At 38.8% G+C, this 15,678-nt stretch overlaps 1 protein-coding gene across 21 annotated transcripts in view; it reads right to left on the bottom strand.

Moving 5' to 3' along the window:
* The window catches only part of SYNE1 (spectrin repeat containing nuclear envelope protein 1), a 457,069-nt gene that overhangs the window by 230,810 nt on the left and 210,581 nt on the right, over positions 1-15,678 (bottom strand). For all 21 annotated transcript variants that reach the window (XR_004352467.1, XR_004352466.1, XR_004352464.1 and 18 more), the window contains 6 exons: positions 13,903-14,212; positions 12,547-12,711; positions 7,702-8,058; positions 3,550-3,686; positions 3,151-3,328; positions 2,109-2,291 (listed from right to left, as the gene is read on the bottom strand). Coding sequence is in view for 15 of the 21 variants with exons in the window: in XM_032650736.1 (XP_032506627.1) it covers positions 2,109-2,291; positions 3,151-3,328; positions 3,550-3,686; positions 7,702-8,058; positions 12,547-12,711; positions 13,903-14,212 (1,330 nt within the window). In the remaining 6 variants the exon portion in view is untranslated. The remainder of the gene's footprint in view (positions 1-2,108; positions 2,292-3,150; positions 3,329-3,549; positions 3,687-7,701; positions 8,059-12,546; positions 12,712-13,902; positions 14,213-15,678) is intronic.

Here is a 15,678-nt window from a genome sequence, read left to right as displayed (position 1 = left end):
CGGGTTCATGCCCCGGTCCGGGAAGATCCCACATACCGCAGAGTGGCTGGGCCCGTGAGCCATGGCCGCTGAGCCTGAGCGTCCAGAGCCTGTGCTCCGCAACGGGAGAGGCCACAACAGTGAGAGGCCCACGTACCGCAAAAAAAAAAAAAAATAAATAAATAAAAAAAAAAGTTTGGGTTCCTCATCCAAGGAGTAAAGTCAGAGGGCCTGAGCAAGGGGCCTGGGGCACAGGAATAAAGACAGCTTGATACTAAGTCAAACAATTCCTAATGTTCCTCATATGCTTCCTATCCTTGGGGGTGTATAGGCCTCCCACCAAATGTTCATTCTGCATAATCTTCCTGTTATTTCTCCAATGGCTTCAGTGACCACCTACAAAGCCTTAAAGCCTTCCATTTACAGAGCTGTATTCACACAACACTTCAGGTCAGAGTGCCTGGGTCTACACCTTGTCTTCAACACTTACTAGCTGTGAGAACTTGGTAGATTATTTAAGCACCTTTTGCCTTAATTTCCTCAACCATAAAATAGAAATAAGAGAGTCTCTACCTCAGAGAATGGTTATGAGGATTAAACACATTAATGTATGTTAAGTGTCTTCAACAGTGACTGGTAAATATTCACTCACTGTTTTGACAGCTCTACCCTCTCTCTTGAACTTTGAACTCACCTTCACTGCTACTTCCCTGGCCATTACCTACTGAGTATATTGCAGGCCCATACAATTTAACATATATTACATTGAATCAACTTTTCTATCCCTTCCCAAACTACTTTTTCTGTCATATTCATGTCTCAGTTAATGGCATCACCATCCATGCCATCTTCTGAACTAGAAACCAAAGACTTAAACTTAACTTCTCCTTCCCTGGGCCCCTCATTGAATTCTTTACCAAATCCTGTTATGTTTTCTTTTGGAGATAACGCTCCATCCCTTATCATTTCTTTAATTCAGGCTCTTGTCTCTCTCATCTGGACCATTATGAAAAGATTTCCCTGGTCTTCCGGCTACTTATTATTCGCCATTCTGGTCTACACTGGAGCCAGAGAGTTGACACGTTTATCTCCAGCTTAAAGATCAGTAGGTTCCTCACTCAGCCTTTCTCAACCCTAGAATTAAGCCCTAGTATCCTAAAGCATCCATTGTACGTAATGAATTAATCTCTCTTCTATGTACCTAGAATGGTATGGGTTATGTTCCATCCTTGTGAAAATTGAGAAAATAAGTCCTGTTCTGGGGTTCAGATAAGGAATTCTGGCCAAGAGTCAAGGTCAAATTGCTCAGTATGCAAGACATTCCACTATCTGGTCCTAATCGTCAACTCCGGTCTTATCTTTGTTGCTTTTCCCACAAAATCTTACGTGAATGTCAAACCCCTCAAAGTCCCCCATTCATAGCTGACACTCATGACACCCTGGCCCTGCACATTCAATTACGGCCTGCATTAATTATGGCCATAATTAAATTAAGGCTCTATTCTGCTAGGAAGTGCTGTTTTAAAAGGGAAAAGAATACTCTCCGTGCCTCACAATTTTACTCTAAGAGTTGGCACACAAAACAGATGATCACAAGAAAAATACAATTGCACTGTGGCAGAAATTATGTTATGATTATAATAAATTCAATTTATGTTGTCTCCGCATAAAATAAAATCACCATTGTCTCTTTGCATACTGAGCTCCAAAAACCTACTACCTGATATGTGCATTAGTTAGACCATCTCAGCCACAGCATTGCCTTACGTGGATATTTCTGTTCAATTCTCTTAGGACAACTTCTTAAACTGAGGGATTTCAAATGAAAAAATAAGTGATATTGCCCAAAAGTAACATCAGTTGTTCCTGGTGGGATGGTGTGTGGGCAAGCCTGTGATAACTGCCCCTACCATGCAAGAAGCTATCAAATTCCTCAGTGAGGTTCACACGGCAACACTGAGCTGTTTCTTAGAGTCATCCAGTTATCTATTAATATTCAGAGAGGGATGACCAAAATCATTAACGAGGGTATTTGGAGGTATTGAATACAATACACTGTATTGTAACTACAATGGCAACAAGTACAACAAACAGCACGGAACACATCCACGTGGTTGGCTATAGTATACCTCCAGGGCAGATACTTTCTGGTGGAGATTTGAATGAAAATCTTTCCAATCTTCTTTTGCAGTTGCAATTTTAGCCTGGATGCCACTAGCTTTCTCTTTGGTCAATAGAGTACTCAAAAGTTCTCCTTTAGAAAGCATCGTGTTTAGCTTGTGCTGTCCATTTTCACTCTCCGACAAAAATTCCTATAAAGAAAAAGGTAAGAGATTAGGCATAATAAAATGCTTTATCCATCGAATTTACTACTTATTTCTCAACATAACCAAAGAAAAGAAAAACAATTTTTATTGTATATATTAAGTGACTAAGGTTCTCTTACCCTATTTGTACAATAATACATTATGTATTATTGTATTATGTATGTATCATATCTAATAATAATCGTATGTAACTGACATGGTTATTGTGAAAATTACTGAGAAAATCTGCCTAGAATGTTCAGGCATGATGCTTGTCAGAGAGCTTTTATTATTTCCTAAATCCCTATTAATATATAAAAATAGCATGCATTTAGATCAATGGACTAGTTTCTTTTCACATACACATCAATTGTTTCAAGCACGGATTTACCTGAAATCTGAGTTTCTTAAGCCAAACTTTAATATGCTTATAAAGATCTAGAGGCACATTTTTATTTGTTTTTTATTTTTTATTTTTTTGCGGTGTGTGGGCCTCTCACTGTTGTGGCCTTTCCCGTTGCGGAGCACAGGCTCCGGACGCGCAGGCTCAGCAGCCATGGCTCACGGGCCCAGCCGCTCTGCGGCATGTGGGATCTTCCCGGACCTGGGCACGAACCCGTGTCCCCTGCATCGTCAGGCGAACTCTCAACCACTGCGCCACCAGGGGAGCCCTAGAGGCACCTTTTTAAGCCACTTAAGCACCATTATTGGATAGTTTTTTTTTTGGCTGCAAGGCTTGTGGGATCTTAGCTCCCTGACCAGGGACTGAACGCGTGCCCCCTCCAGTGGAAGCGCGGAGTCCTAACCACTGGACGCCCAGGGAATTCCCATCACCATTATTAGAATTAATTGATCACACTCTCACCTGTATTTTCTGAAGACTTGCTGAAACTTCACTAATATTTTGAGGTATATCAAAACATTTAGCTGTAGTGATCTTTGCATGAACCAACCACTGCTGGAAATCCTTGAAGGCTCTTCGAAATCTCTGCTGTAAAATCTGTTCTTTATTCTGACAGCCCTTGGATGCTTGCAAACAAAGACTAAAACCATGATTTGAAACATTTAATGGGAGGAAAAGAAATGATAAAGTAGATTAAAATAATGTTCAACAGAGTCAACAGTCCTGAGTATGTCCTCACACCATTCGGTAATGTATTTAAGATTAATTAATTTCTATTATTACTGAACTCACAACTTAAACAAACCTCTGGCTTCTTATTTGTGTGAAAATATTTTGAATACCAGTAAGGTTCACGCTCACCAGTTATACTCTTTAATCAAGCCAGAAACTTTTCTGCTGTATGTACTCAGGTCTCTGGAAAAACGACAAAGTTCATTCAGCTGAGACTTGAGATCCTCTGTCTGAGGCTCTGCTTTTTGTAGGGCATCCAGTATCTCCTATTAGGAAATCACAAGACAGGGGAACAAGCATTTAAACTGGGTAACTTCCACATCCTCATACTATACATGCATAAATCACATAATAAATTATTAGTGAGGGAAAACCCAACACAGTAGATTCAGTGAAGAAATGAGACCTATTTTCAGGACTCCCCAAGGCATATAATAGTGCTCGGTTAATCTGCATCCTGTTCAAGGCATGGATAGTCACTTGAGCATCCAATGTTACCGGGTAGTCAAATGATCAAGTAACTTAAAGTGGGACAAGAAAAAGAAAAGCAAAAATAGCCTAAATTGTTTAAAAAAAAAAACAAAAAATACCAGTCTGCCTAGGCCATTGGGAGATGTGTATGAATATTGTTGGTGTGGGGTGAAGGTGAAGAGAAATCATTTCAAAGCAAAGCAATACTTATTTGGGATTAAAAAATACATAAGGCAACTGGTTTTATGTAGTTTGTATGGTTAACTTTCATATTAAGGATTTCTTACATTCCAGAGGTCTAATTTAACTAGTAATTTATTCATCTCATAGTTTCATTCATACAGTCATCAAGTATTTGCTAAATGTCTGGCATGTGGAGCTCACAGTTTAACAAATGAGAGGCAGAGACGTGAATAATCACAGTACCGTGAGTACTTAATCCAAAATAAAGTGTTGGGATTTGACAAGTGCACCTCTGAAATCAAGGCCATGGTCTACTGAGTTACACAAGGTGCTCTGCAATCAGAGCTCTCTTCTTATAGCTTGTCACAAGAAGCAAATGAGATCACCAGTGTCAAATACTTAGCACAATTCCTGGCACAGCAGGAGCCTAATTAGTAAAGACAGCAGGTTATTTAAGTGGAACCATGTGGATAATAGTATCGCCAAGGTAAAAAAAAAAAAAAATTATTAAGGAGGAGAGGCAAGAAGTTGAGTAACTACTCAGATAGCTGTTGCTGTTACTATTATTATTCTCAGAGATATTTATCAAGACCTGGCCTAGATTTGTAGGAAAACCATGCCTCTCAACAAAGTAGGTCTGTGCGGTATCCCTCATCCTAGAAAATGGCACCACTGTTCTCCCACTGATCTGAATCAGGAAACTAAGCATCACCCTGGCCTTGCCCATTTCCCTTCTCATTCCATACAAGAGAAACGAGGGCTGGTCTATTCTATGTCTTAACTGTTTTAATCAGTTCAGTTATCTCTTTTCTTCTGCTTCTCAGCTCTCATAGACCCCATTTACCCTCTAGAATGGCACAGTGTTCTCTGAATGTGAATCCTGTTCTCTAGTTGTCTCTTCTGTGTTTTCTCAATTCCTCAGTAATTGTGGATCTTGATGCCGTGCTTCCACCTCACCCATCTGGTCAATATGTAATCACATCTCAAGGCTCAGCTCAAATCACAGCTCCTCTAAGGATTCTCTGCCCTCTGTCCCACCTCTTAGGGGCTTATTTCGAGGACTCACAGCAACTTGTTGGCACTCATCGCAATCCACAGTCCCCAGTGGTCTTGAGTTTGTTGGCCTTTCCACCTACACTGTGATTCTGAGAGGAGGGATGCTGCTCTTGGTTTTAAAATTCGTTACTTAGCTTAGTGGCTGGGCCATAGAGGAGTCTAAAATATTTTTATCTAAAAAATTCACAAATAATAACTAGAAAGTTTCTCTCCGAACACTAAAATACTAACTTACACCACATTGAACCATTTATTTAAGGAAGGACATTATAACAGCTAAAGAAATTTACCATATACCAAAAAGTAAAAAGAACCAGAGATTCAAAGTGGTCATTTATAAATTAGATGATATGAAAAGTGCAAAGCGTTTGATCAAAGCTTTTGACTAAACATTTTTTCTGAACTTCATCATAGATTAAAGCATTGTAGCAGAGTCTTTCATTTTATACATATCAGCTCATATACTTCTGTTTCAGTTAAGTCCTAGAATGCATGTTTTTCCTTAAGGTTATACAGGTTAATAAAATTGCTAAATTTCTAACACTTATAACCTAGTGGATATTAAAAAATATGAGTTTTGCAAACAGAGTGAACAAGATATTTTGCAACATGATTTAATATAGTTTACAGATGATGGTCCATTTTTGTTTTTTAAAGGACTTCTTGAGTCTCATCACTTAATTGCAGAAGAGAAAGTAAACACTTGTGAAGGTTTGTGACTATTATTATGATTTTCAACAATGCCGACCCCTGCCTTACAGCAAAACAATGCCAAAGAACCCTGGCAAATCCATTATTTTGTAAAACTTTTCCTACGTATTCATATGTAATGGAAGTATTAGCTCTCTTTTTTTTTAATTAAAATGTCTTCCTAGCTTTATTGCAATACACTTGACATACAACGTTGTAGATAAATTTAAGGTGTATCATGTGTTGACGTGATACATGTATAGGTTGCAAAATGGTTGCCACCAGAGCATTAGCTCATACTTCCGTCTCATCACATAATTACCATTTCTTTCTTTGTGGTGAGAACATTTATTAGCTCCGTTTTTCTTTTTCATTTATTTTTTCTCCCCATTTTATTGAGATATAATTGACACACAGCACTGTGTAAGTTTAAGACGTACAGCATAATGTTATCTCCAAAATAGCATCATTAGAAAGAAAAGAAAATCTGAATATTGGGAGGCAATGTAGTACTGTCATCAAAAGTATGAACTTTGGAGCCAAATATGGAAGTAGATTTAGGCAGGGGGCTGTCAGCTTTGAATTACTAATACAATTAAAAGTCCATATTCACTTTTGCATTATCCTGTGCATTTTTTATAGGATTCACCTATTATTTTCACTAATAGTATCAATGAAAACTTGGTAGAATAGTAATGTAATCTAAACACAACCAGATCTTTCTTTTCTAAAAATTTCATTCATACTAGTGGAAGAGAAAGGAAGGGAAGCAAAAAAGAACTAAAAACATTATAAATGATTTTTTTGATATCGGAGTGAATAATACTGACCACATGGGACAATTACCAACTTCCTTGTCCCTGTTTTACAGAAGTGTTTTCTGTGCTTTATTCTAGGGCTTAAGCCTAAAGGATAGGAAAGGCATCAGGGAAAAACAAACAAAGAAACAAACAAAAACCCTAGAAACATTATAAATAAAATAGTATAAAGAGATGATTATAAAGTTTTATTTTGTGGTGTGCTATATTTCAAATATTTGATTTAAAACAAGACAATGTTGGAAATACTACATGACTTACTACAATACTGGCTGAAGCTATTTTGAAAAGATTATAACATAAACAGAAACAGAGAAGTTTATACTAAACTTCCTTTTAAGGACATCCACGATTCAGAGCACTATAAAACTGCAGATATCGAAAGGCTTTCCGTGATACTATTTAACAGTAAAAGAAAGAAGACTTCAAGCTTCTGCCCATTCTTCACTCTTCCTTTTATGCTTCCCTTCCTCACATTCTGAAAGAGCAGCTATTAGTTTAAAAAAGAAAAGAGTCCACAAGGCAACTGATGAGTGTGACCAGGAGTTCTGTTAACGGGTTAATTCAAGCACAGCTGTCAAATCCACACACAGGAGAGCTAACCAGGGGGAAAACTATTAGTTGTGCTTTAGGAGATTACCAAACGTTTCTTCCAAAGCTATAAATTCAATCATTTAATTGTTAGAGATAATTCCCTGGCAGGAAAACAGCTATGACTCTCGGTCTATTTATGCCTGTGCCCACAGGCCATTTTTTCAGACTGAATGGCTGAACACAATATTACAAACTCTTACACCATAAGAATGAAAGTAAAATATTTCCACTTACAGTAAATGCTGCTTATGGTAACTAAAAACTCCCTCTCCCTTATGTCTGTATTTTTACAACGGTTTGATTTATGAGAAAAGGAAACAGATCAGCTTTACAAATTTAGTTAGGTAAACACTTATTTTTCCAAGTGTGAACGCTGCATGTTCTTAGTTAGCAAGGATTTTTTAGCAACAAGGAGCGGCAGACAAAAATTTGAGCAGAGCCACAAAAAGAAAACAGGAAGCCAACTTACCCGGCCCTTCTGCCAGCATTCCACTAGCTCCTGATCTGTGTTCCTGCCTTCCAGGAGGGCTAACTGCTGAGCCCAGCTTGTCAGGAGGGCACCGAACTGTCCCAGGGCCTCCTCCAGCTGAGCCACTTGGCCTGAGAACTCCTGCTCCGAAAGGGCCATTTGGCTAACCAGGTTCTCCAAGCTAGTCTGAGTTTGGAAAACGCTGTCTTCCCACTGCTTCCAGTCGGCACGCAGGGCCTGCATCTCCGTGTCCAAGAGCTCACAGCCACTGGCACTTGTGTTCTGTTTCACTGCAGGGGCCAGCGACTCCACTCTGCTTAGACGGGTTGCACCAATCTCTCTGGAATCCAACAGCTCCTGTAATGGAATATCACCATGGCAACCGAGAAGGCTCTGAGTCACTTGGGCTGCAAGTTTCCAAATGTGTACAGAGGGGGACCCTGTCCTGCTAGGGAGTTTTAGCAAGTGTGCTGCAAGGAACCAGAATCAATTCATCCCCCTTCTCCTAAGTCATAATAGCAGAGAATTATCATTGTGAGTGCCAAGGTTTGTGGCCAAATGAGTTGAGGAAGCCGCAACATCCTGAAACTAAAGAGGGACCCTGAAATCAGGCATTGTGTGAATATGTGAAACTATCTAGTTAGTGATTTAAATATTTGCCTGCGGTGTATTGCTCCTGTAAATGTGTGAATCCTATTTTTCCCTAAGTTGACGTCAAGACAAGTGAACGAGGATTGCAGAAGAACTGTGCTCTACTCATGTCTCTACCCCATTTCCATTTTCTTCCCCGAGATGGTGGCTTAAACCATACTTCCGTTCCACTAGGAATCAAGCTAACCCATCACAATGAAAGAATAAGCCCAACTCGATTTCAAATACTTCAGAACGTTAAGTAAACATTTTTATAGTAACTAAAATAAATAATTCACAGACATACTTATTCAAAAGTTCAAAGCAACCTTTAGACAGCATTCATTTATTACTCTTATTTTTACTTATAAAAACCTCACTAGAAATTTAACAGTTTAACTGTAACTTTTAGGCTTAAAGCACAAAATACTCTAAAAGATAACAAGATAAAATTAAAATATGAATTGTTGATTAGGTTAAATAGTGGCATTTCTTTCTGAGAATAGATTCTTTTACAGAATCTATGTGGATGTTTGTATATTTACATATTTATTGCTAAAGCCAGGATTTTGTTAGTATTAATACAAAATTATGACTTTGTTCCTGGATTAAATAGAAGGAAAAGATGATTATTAGGGAAAAAAAACTTCCAGAAGAAAATCAATTACAAATTAACAAGTATAGGAAAAACAGGGGTATTAAGTATGAAGCATGTTTAACAAATTATGTTAAACACAACTATATCTTAGCTAATCTATATAATATAGTTCACGTTTCATTAGATTAGCTTGAAATAAATATATCTTCTCACAAGTATATACGAGAGCCACATTTTAGTATAGATCATTTGAAAGCATTTATATAGCGGTCCAAAGTACAATCTCATGAAATCCTTATATACATTTAGCATTTATATACACATTCATCACCCTTTTCTTGGCAGTAGGATGCTAAAAATCTTTTTTGTTTTTCAATGCATGTGGTAAGTAGTGATGTGATGAAGAAAATAACTTTTTGAAAAGAGCTAGGTATAACTATTGGATTTAAACACTTATAATTTTCCTCTGTGAGTGATTTCGAATTTCCTCTGTGAGTTCGGAGGGTATCTACTATCAAAAATCAGTTTCCCAAAATACTCTCTAAGGCATTATCCCAGTTTTCTTTGCATGACCTTGGGATATTTCAATATTTGCAATCACTAATTCCACTCATCCAGATTTTGAAGAAGGATATTACTGTTTAAAAGTGTTCTGAGGGCTTCCCTGGTGGCGCAGTGGTTGGGAGTCCGCCTGCCGATGCAGGGGACACGGGTTCGTGCCCCGGTCCGGGAAGATCCCACATGCCGCGGAGCGGCTGGGCCTGTGAGCCATGGCCGCTGAGCCTGCGCGTCCAGAGCCTGTGCTCCGCAACGGGAGAGGCCACAACAGTGAGAGGCCCGCGTACCGCAAAAAAAAAAGGGTTCTGAAATGACTTTTTCATGTATTTCCCCATCTTGTATTTCAACTGTAAAAACATATTATATGCACATAACACACCCTCATACACACACACATTTGGCTTTGAAGTTGCCTGTTCTTGGTTACTGCTGGGGGTGAGGAGGGTTGACAGTGAAGGACAGAGGAGGTGCTACCTGACTTTCTCCAAGGTCCCTCCTCACACACACTCCAGCCTACACTCAGGCCTGACCCGGACTTCAATAGACAACCTCTGTCAGGCTGTGCATTCTCCTTCCCAAACCCCATTTTCTTCCTGCCAGCTCCTTCTCCCACATTTCCTATATTTTTTGAAGTGTTGCATAAAAGCATTTCGGAAAAAGAGCATTTGGCAACCCAGAAAGCAGCCTTTGTAAAAGAATTTCCTTGCTTTTCTTTTCCTTTTCTTTTTTTTTTTTTTTTTTTGCAGTACACAGGCTTCTCACTGTTGTGGCCTCTCCCGTTGCGGAGCACAGGCTCCGGACGCGCAGGCTCAGCAGCCATGGCCCACGGGCCCAGCCGCTCCGCGGCATGTGGGATCTTCCCGGACCGGGGCACGAACCCGTGTCCCCTGCATCGGCAGGCGGACTCTCAGCCACTGCGCCACCAGGGAAGCCCTCCTTGCTTTTCTTATATCGACATCTAAAAGCATGAGTTCATCCTTGCTATCTGGTCTTCCACCCTACTCTTCACTCCCCAATCCATGTCATCCAGTTTCTCTCCTGACTGTGGAAATGGCTCTCGGTGATCGCCAAGCAGCCTAACTGCCCAGTTCAGGGGCATTCGTTAGTCCTCCTCTTTTATTTTAATTTAATTTTATTTATGTTTTACTTTTTAATTTTTTTGGCAGCGTGGCATGTGGGATCTTAGTTCCCCAACCAGGGATCGAACCCATGCCCCCTGCAGCGGAAGCATGGAGTCTTAACCACTGGACCACCAGGGAAGTCCTGTCATTAGTCCTCCTCTTAACGGCCACTTCTTGATGTTTCTGTGATGATGACCACCTCCTCCACCAGGGGCCATGGTGGCACCACACTGTCCTTTCCCCTCTCATTATTATTTCTCCTCTCTTTTCTCCCTCTCCCTTTCAAGTTCTCCTCTGAGGCCCCTTAAATATTGATAACGCCTGGATTTTGGTCCCGTGTGCATCATTCTGTTTGCTTTATACGTAGGTCTTGGTTTCGTTCACTCTGGTGGCTTCAACTACGAACTGTGTGCTGATCATTCCAACTTGTGTCTTCAATCCAGCTTCCTAATCTAAAATTCAGACTTGAACATTCAACTACCTCCTGGACATCACCAGCTGGCAGTTCAAATCCACCTGTTCGCACTGAACACCTCATCCTTCCTCTGTAACCCGTCTCCTCTGCGTGAACTTGTTTTCCTCAGGTGGAGACAGCCCTGCTGACTCTAGGTAAAGTCCTGACCTTCACCTTTGACTTTTCTCACATTGTCACTCCACAGCCAATTAAATCACTCATTTACGAAATCCACTTTTCTTATCGTGTTCTATGTGGCTAAATGCTTTATGCGCATGATCTAATTTAGTCCTCAGAACTACTCTGTGAAACAGGTACTACTGTTATTCTTATTTTACCAACTAAGAAAGAGGCTTGAGGACATCAAGTGGCTTGCCCAAAGACACAGCTAGAAAAGCAGCAGAGACGAGACGCAGCGTCAGGGTCTGATTCTAGAGCTTGAACTTGAGAAGTCTTATGAGCTATCGTTACATTTGAGGTATTATTTTATAAACATCAGTTTGTGCATCATCATTCCCTCCTACACTGCAAGTGCCTTGAGGATTCAACCCTGGCTGAATAAATGGATAGATGGATGGATAAATCAAAATATTAGTGAGGAATATATGAAAGTATTCTAGGGAATCACACAGGTAATAAGAATTTAAGAAGTGGCTTTATGTGATTATCTCACTTAAAACCTATGTGGTCATTGTAAGATTTAAATAAGGTAACACTCTCCGAACATTTAAAAGTAAATCCTCAAAATATAGTTATTATTGTTATCATCAACTATTATTTTTATGTTCTGATTTCCAGCTATCACATTCCTGATCACAATTATACTACGTATTCCAGCATTTCCTCATCTATAACTAAGCAACTGAGGATTTTATCACTGCCTAGTTTTCAGATTAAAATCTATTATTTCCACAGAGGGGAAATTATTGTAATTTAATATTCAAGTAACTAGAAATATACTTGTTCCAGCTCCCTCAGATAAATGAATTTCGGTTTTTTCAGTTGCCCTTATATGCAGTAACTAGGTGATAGTTTTAATGCCCTTTAAAGTACTGTCTTCCATTATGTTGTGCTATTGGCTAGGAAGGCAGAATAAAACAAGTGAATGGCATTTCCCAGTTATTATTCAAATGTGTTTAACCAACTTACTTCATAAGCTTTTCTTCCACTGTGCTAGAAAATAGTATCTGGTTTTGTCAGCCCACTAGTCTGGTGCATATTTCTTAGGCTTTGATGCTATAGCAATCAGCACATTTGCATACAGAAGCATCTACAGACAATGTTCTATTTTCCTCACCAGTGTAAAGTGTTTTAAATTCCCTTTATTCTCTTGCTTAAGGGCAAGGTAATAAATACCAACAGATGGAAAATAGGAAGAAAACATTTCGAATAAAAAATCTTATCTACAGAATCTTTATCACAGGTGTGTGATACTCAAGAACCGATGAAAGAATGAAGTTATAAAAATCTGTCCATTTTCTGACCTTAATTTTAGATAATTTTTTCTGGGTGGCTGATGAATCTCCAGACATATCCGACCACCGATGAAGGTCTTCCTTTGCTGAATGCAGCCAATCAGTGAATTCCTGGACTGCGTCTAAATACATGAGATGATCTTTCACAATCTCTTCTACTTTCCTCATTTTCTCCTAGTAGCCAAAGAAAAGAGTATTTTAACAATAGCAATTATTGAGAATCTGAAATCAGACAAGGTAACAGGTCTCTTAATCATCTGAGAAGATTTCATTCTTATTCCTGAATTTTCTCTATGTTTAATATCTTTAAATGAAAAGATCAAATTTTAATTAGACTGAAAGACATTGAAGAAGCAACCATTTTCCTTTAGGTATTTTTTTAGTTTAGCTTAGAATAAAAATCTATGCTTAATGAATGTTGACTAACATCCCTCACTAATAATCCACTTAATTATTATTATTATAACTAGTTTTGTTATTCAGGCAATTATTTGTGTTGCCTTTGTGTACAGTATTCTGCTCAGCACTTTACATGCATTTGCTCGTTTAATCCTCACAACAGCCATATGATGTAGGTACTATTATTAACACTATATTATAGGAAGGGGCCTCCAGAGGTTACAGAGATTAGGTAACATGCCCAAAGTCATATATCCAAAAGAGGGTCAAAGCCAGATTTCAAATGTAGGTCTTTTTGACTCAAAAGTCATAGCTCTTAATCACTACCAAAATAAAACTTAAGATAAACTAACACATATGTTAAAAGTTGTAGTATTAATAATACAAAGATAGTTCCCAAAAGGAAAACCAAGAAGGGGGGAGAAAACTTCTCCCTTACTTTCTTTAACATTCTCACAAATACACAAAAGAAAACTCAGGAACAAAGTAATAATTCAGAGATAGAACTGAGAGAAAACCTTGATATTACATGAAGGAGTCTATTTCTTAGAGAACAGGAAAATGCAGTTTTTACTAAAATGAGAAATAAACAAAATACTTGGTACATGATTGAAATCTGGGAGATAACTAGACTTGCTTTAATACCACAAATGTTAAGTGGCAGCGAAAGAAAAAGAACTCTAAACACTGACAATTGAGTCTCAGGCAATCTTACAAAGAAAAGAAGTGGGTTGATTAACATTCTAAGTGGAGAAAAGATGAAAAACCAAGGAATAAAAAATAATCCCAAAATTGCAGAAAGAGAGAAATTCATGAGCATTCATTGGTGAGAAATGACCCTTTATGTAATACCTGTTCACTAAAGGTACACATAGTTTCAGAGCAGCCAGTTCTCCTATAATTCAACCCATAGGGTATTCTTTACCTGAACCTTGAAGGTTTTTTTCTTCACTATAAAGCACTAACCTTGGAAATGGTCATTATATCATTAAACTGGGTTTTCAGCTCCTCTTGAGCCGCTTCCTTGAAAGACTCATCCTCAGTCTTCTGGTAGAGCTCCCTGGCCTTGGCAGTGAGTCGCTGCAGGACTGCGGCGTGATCTTCCGCCTCAGATACGACGGACTGAAAGTGGTCCAGAAGGGAAAACTTCTCTTTCAGACCCGGCTGCGGTTGCAAGGGATGTTCTGCCTTTTGATCCACTGATTCCATCCACTGCTCCAACTGGTTTTTCCTCTCTAGATAGTCATTCCATTGGCTAATCACAGACTCTAAAGTGCTAGAATTAATGTCACATGTTATAAAAATAAGTTATCTTAACATCTCTACTAAAAACCAATCACGAGGGCATTGCAGCCATGTAAGCTGTACTGAATGCTATTGAAGTGATGAAAACACTGCTTTTAAGTGCAGGGAGAAACATGACTCCTCTGACCCACAACACAGTTTCTTCGAATGAAAATAAATCTATGTCAAACTTGAAGATGTTATAGTCACATATGCATCTGAGGATTTGTCTTCCAAATGCTAATTGTCTAAATGAACAGACACATATATGTGTTACACTGAGAAAACATCAGCTCTGGGGCATCAGTTACATTTTATTTAATATACATCAATTCTTTACTTTCTTGGACTCAGTTTATCTTATTAAAGTCAGATGATTATTTAGTGACAGGAGTTAAAAATGTAAGGTATTCTTTCTGGGTAAATAATATAATTAGATTGATTTTTCACTTAAGGATATAATGCACAATGTTTAGGGCTCCTGTGTTGAATGTGTGAAGGAATGAAGGTTCAGTGCATTAATAATGTAAGAAATTTAGTCACTGAAGTCACGTAAGTAAGAGTCAAGTAAATAGCTCTCCAGACAGTCAAGTAAAAGGCTCTCCAGACTGGCATTTTTAAAACACCTCCAATATTCAGCTTTATAAACTATTCAAAACTCACTTTCAGTGACCCCTCACACCCTCCCTTGCATATAATCCTATGATCCTGGAGTTATATCTGTGGTGAATGTACTTCCAAATTGTTCCTTTTGCTCAAATTGTTCCTTTTACATCAATAGAAACCTCATCATACATACCCTAAAGCCCTATTCTTTCCTCAAAGAATTTTCTAGAAGGTGCAAATCAATCTCAATTCTCCAGAAGCTACCCCCAAGCCCTGCCTTCTTCCACAGTCTCATAGCATTTCAGTAACACAGTCTGAGTCAGTTTTTTATTTTTGGAAGGTATCCTACCCTAGCCTCCGAGCACTTAGAGGGCAAAACCTACCTTGTTCAGTTTCATTATTTTAGCACAATAATTTGAGCCCTGCGACTGCTCAGAATGCAGTTGCCAAATGTAATTTCTTGCTGAAAGAGGGAAATCAAGGATTTGAATCTGCTTCTTGTGTTTAACATTTTATTCTAGCATCAGGAAAATATTCACCCGTATTCCTATTCACTTTTATGAAGCTGGCCCGTTGCCAAGCATTGGGAAGTTTAGTTCATGCTCCAGCGGTCTGCTCTACAGAATAACAGACTCATGGGATCTGATTTTTTTCTTTGCTGCCCATTATGAGTTCTGATGAAGATTCAAGTCCTGCTGACTTTGGGAGTCACCACCTACGCTCCATATTTAAAGGAAACAAAACAAAGCACCATTCCCCCAATTTTAGTTGTAACCATGGTTCACTGTTTACACTGCAGTGAGTCACTGCAGTGTTGTTTTGTTTTGTGATGAACTTTAATCTTTTATTCAT

This window comes from Phocoena sinus, chromosome 12 (assembly GCF_008692025.1).
Source record: "Phocoena sinus isolate mPhoSin1 chromosome 12, mPhoSin1.pri, whole genome shotgun sequence".
Classification (NCBI taxonomy): domain Eukaryota; kingdom Metazoa; phylum Chordata; class Mammalia; order Artiodactyla; family Phocoenidae; genus Phocoena; species Phocoena sinus.
This window is presented reverse-complemented; position numbering and strand designations above follow the sequence as displayed.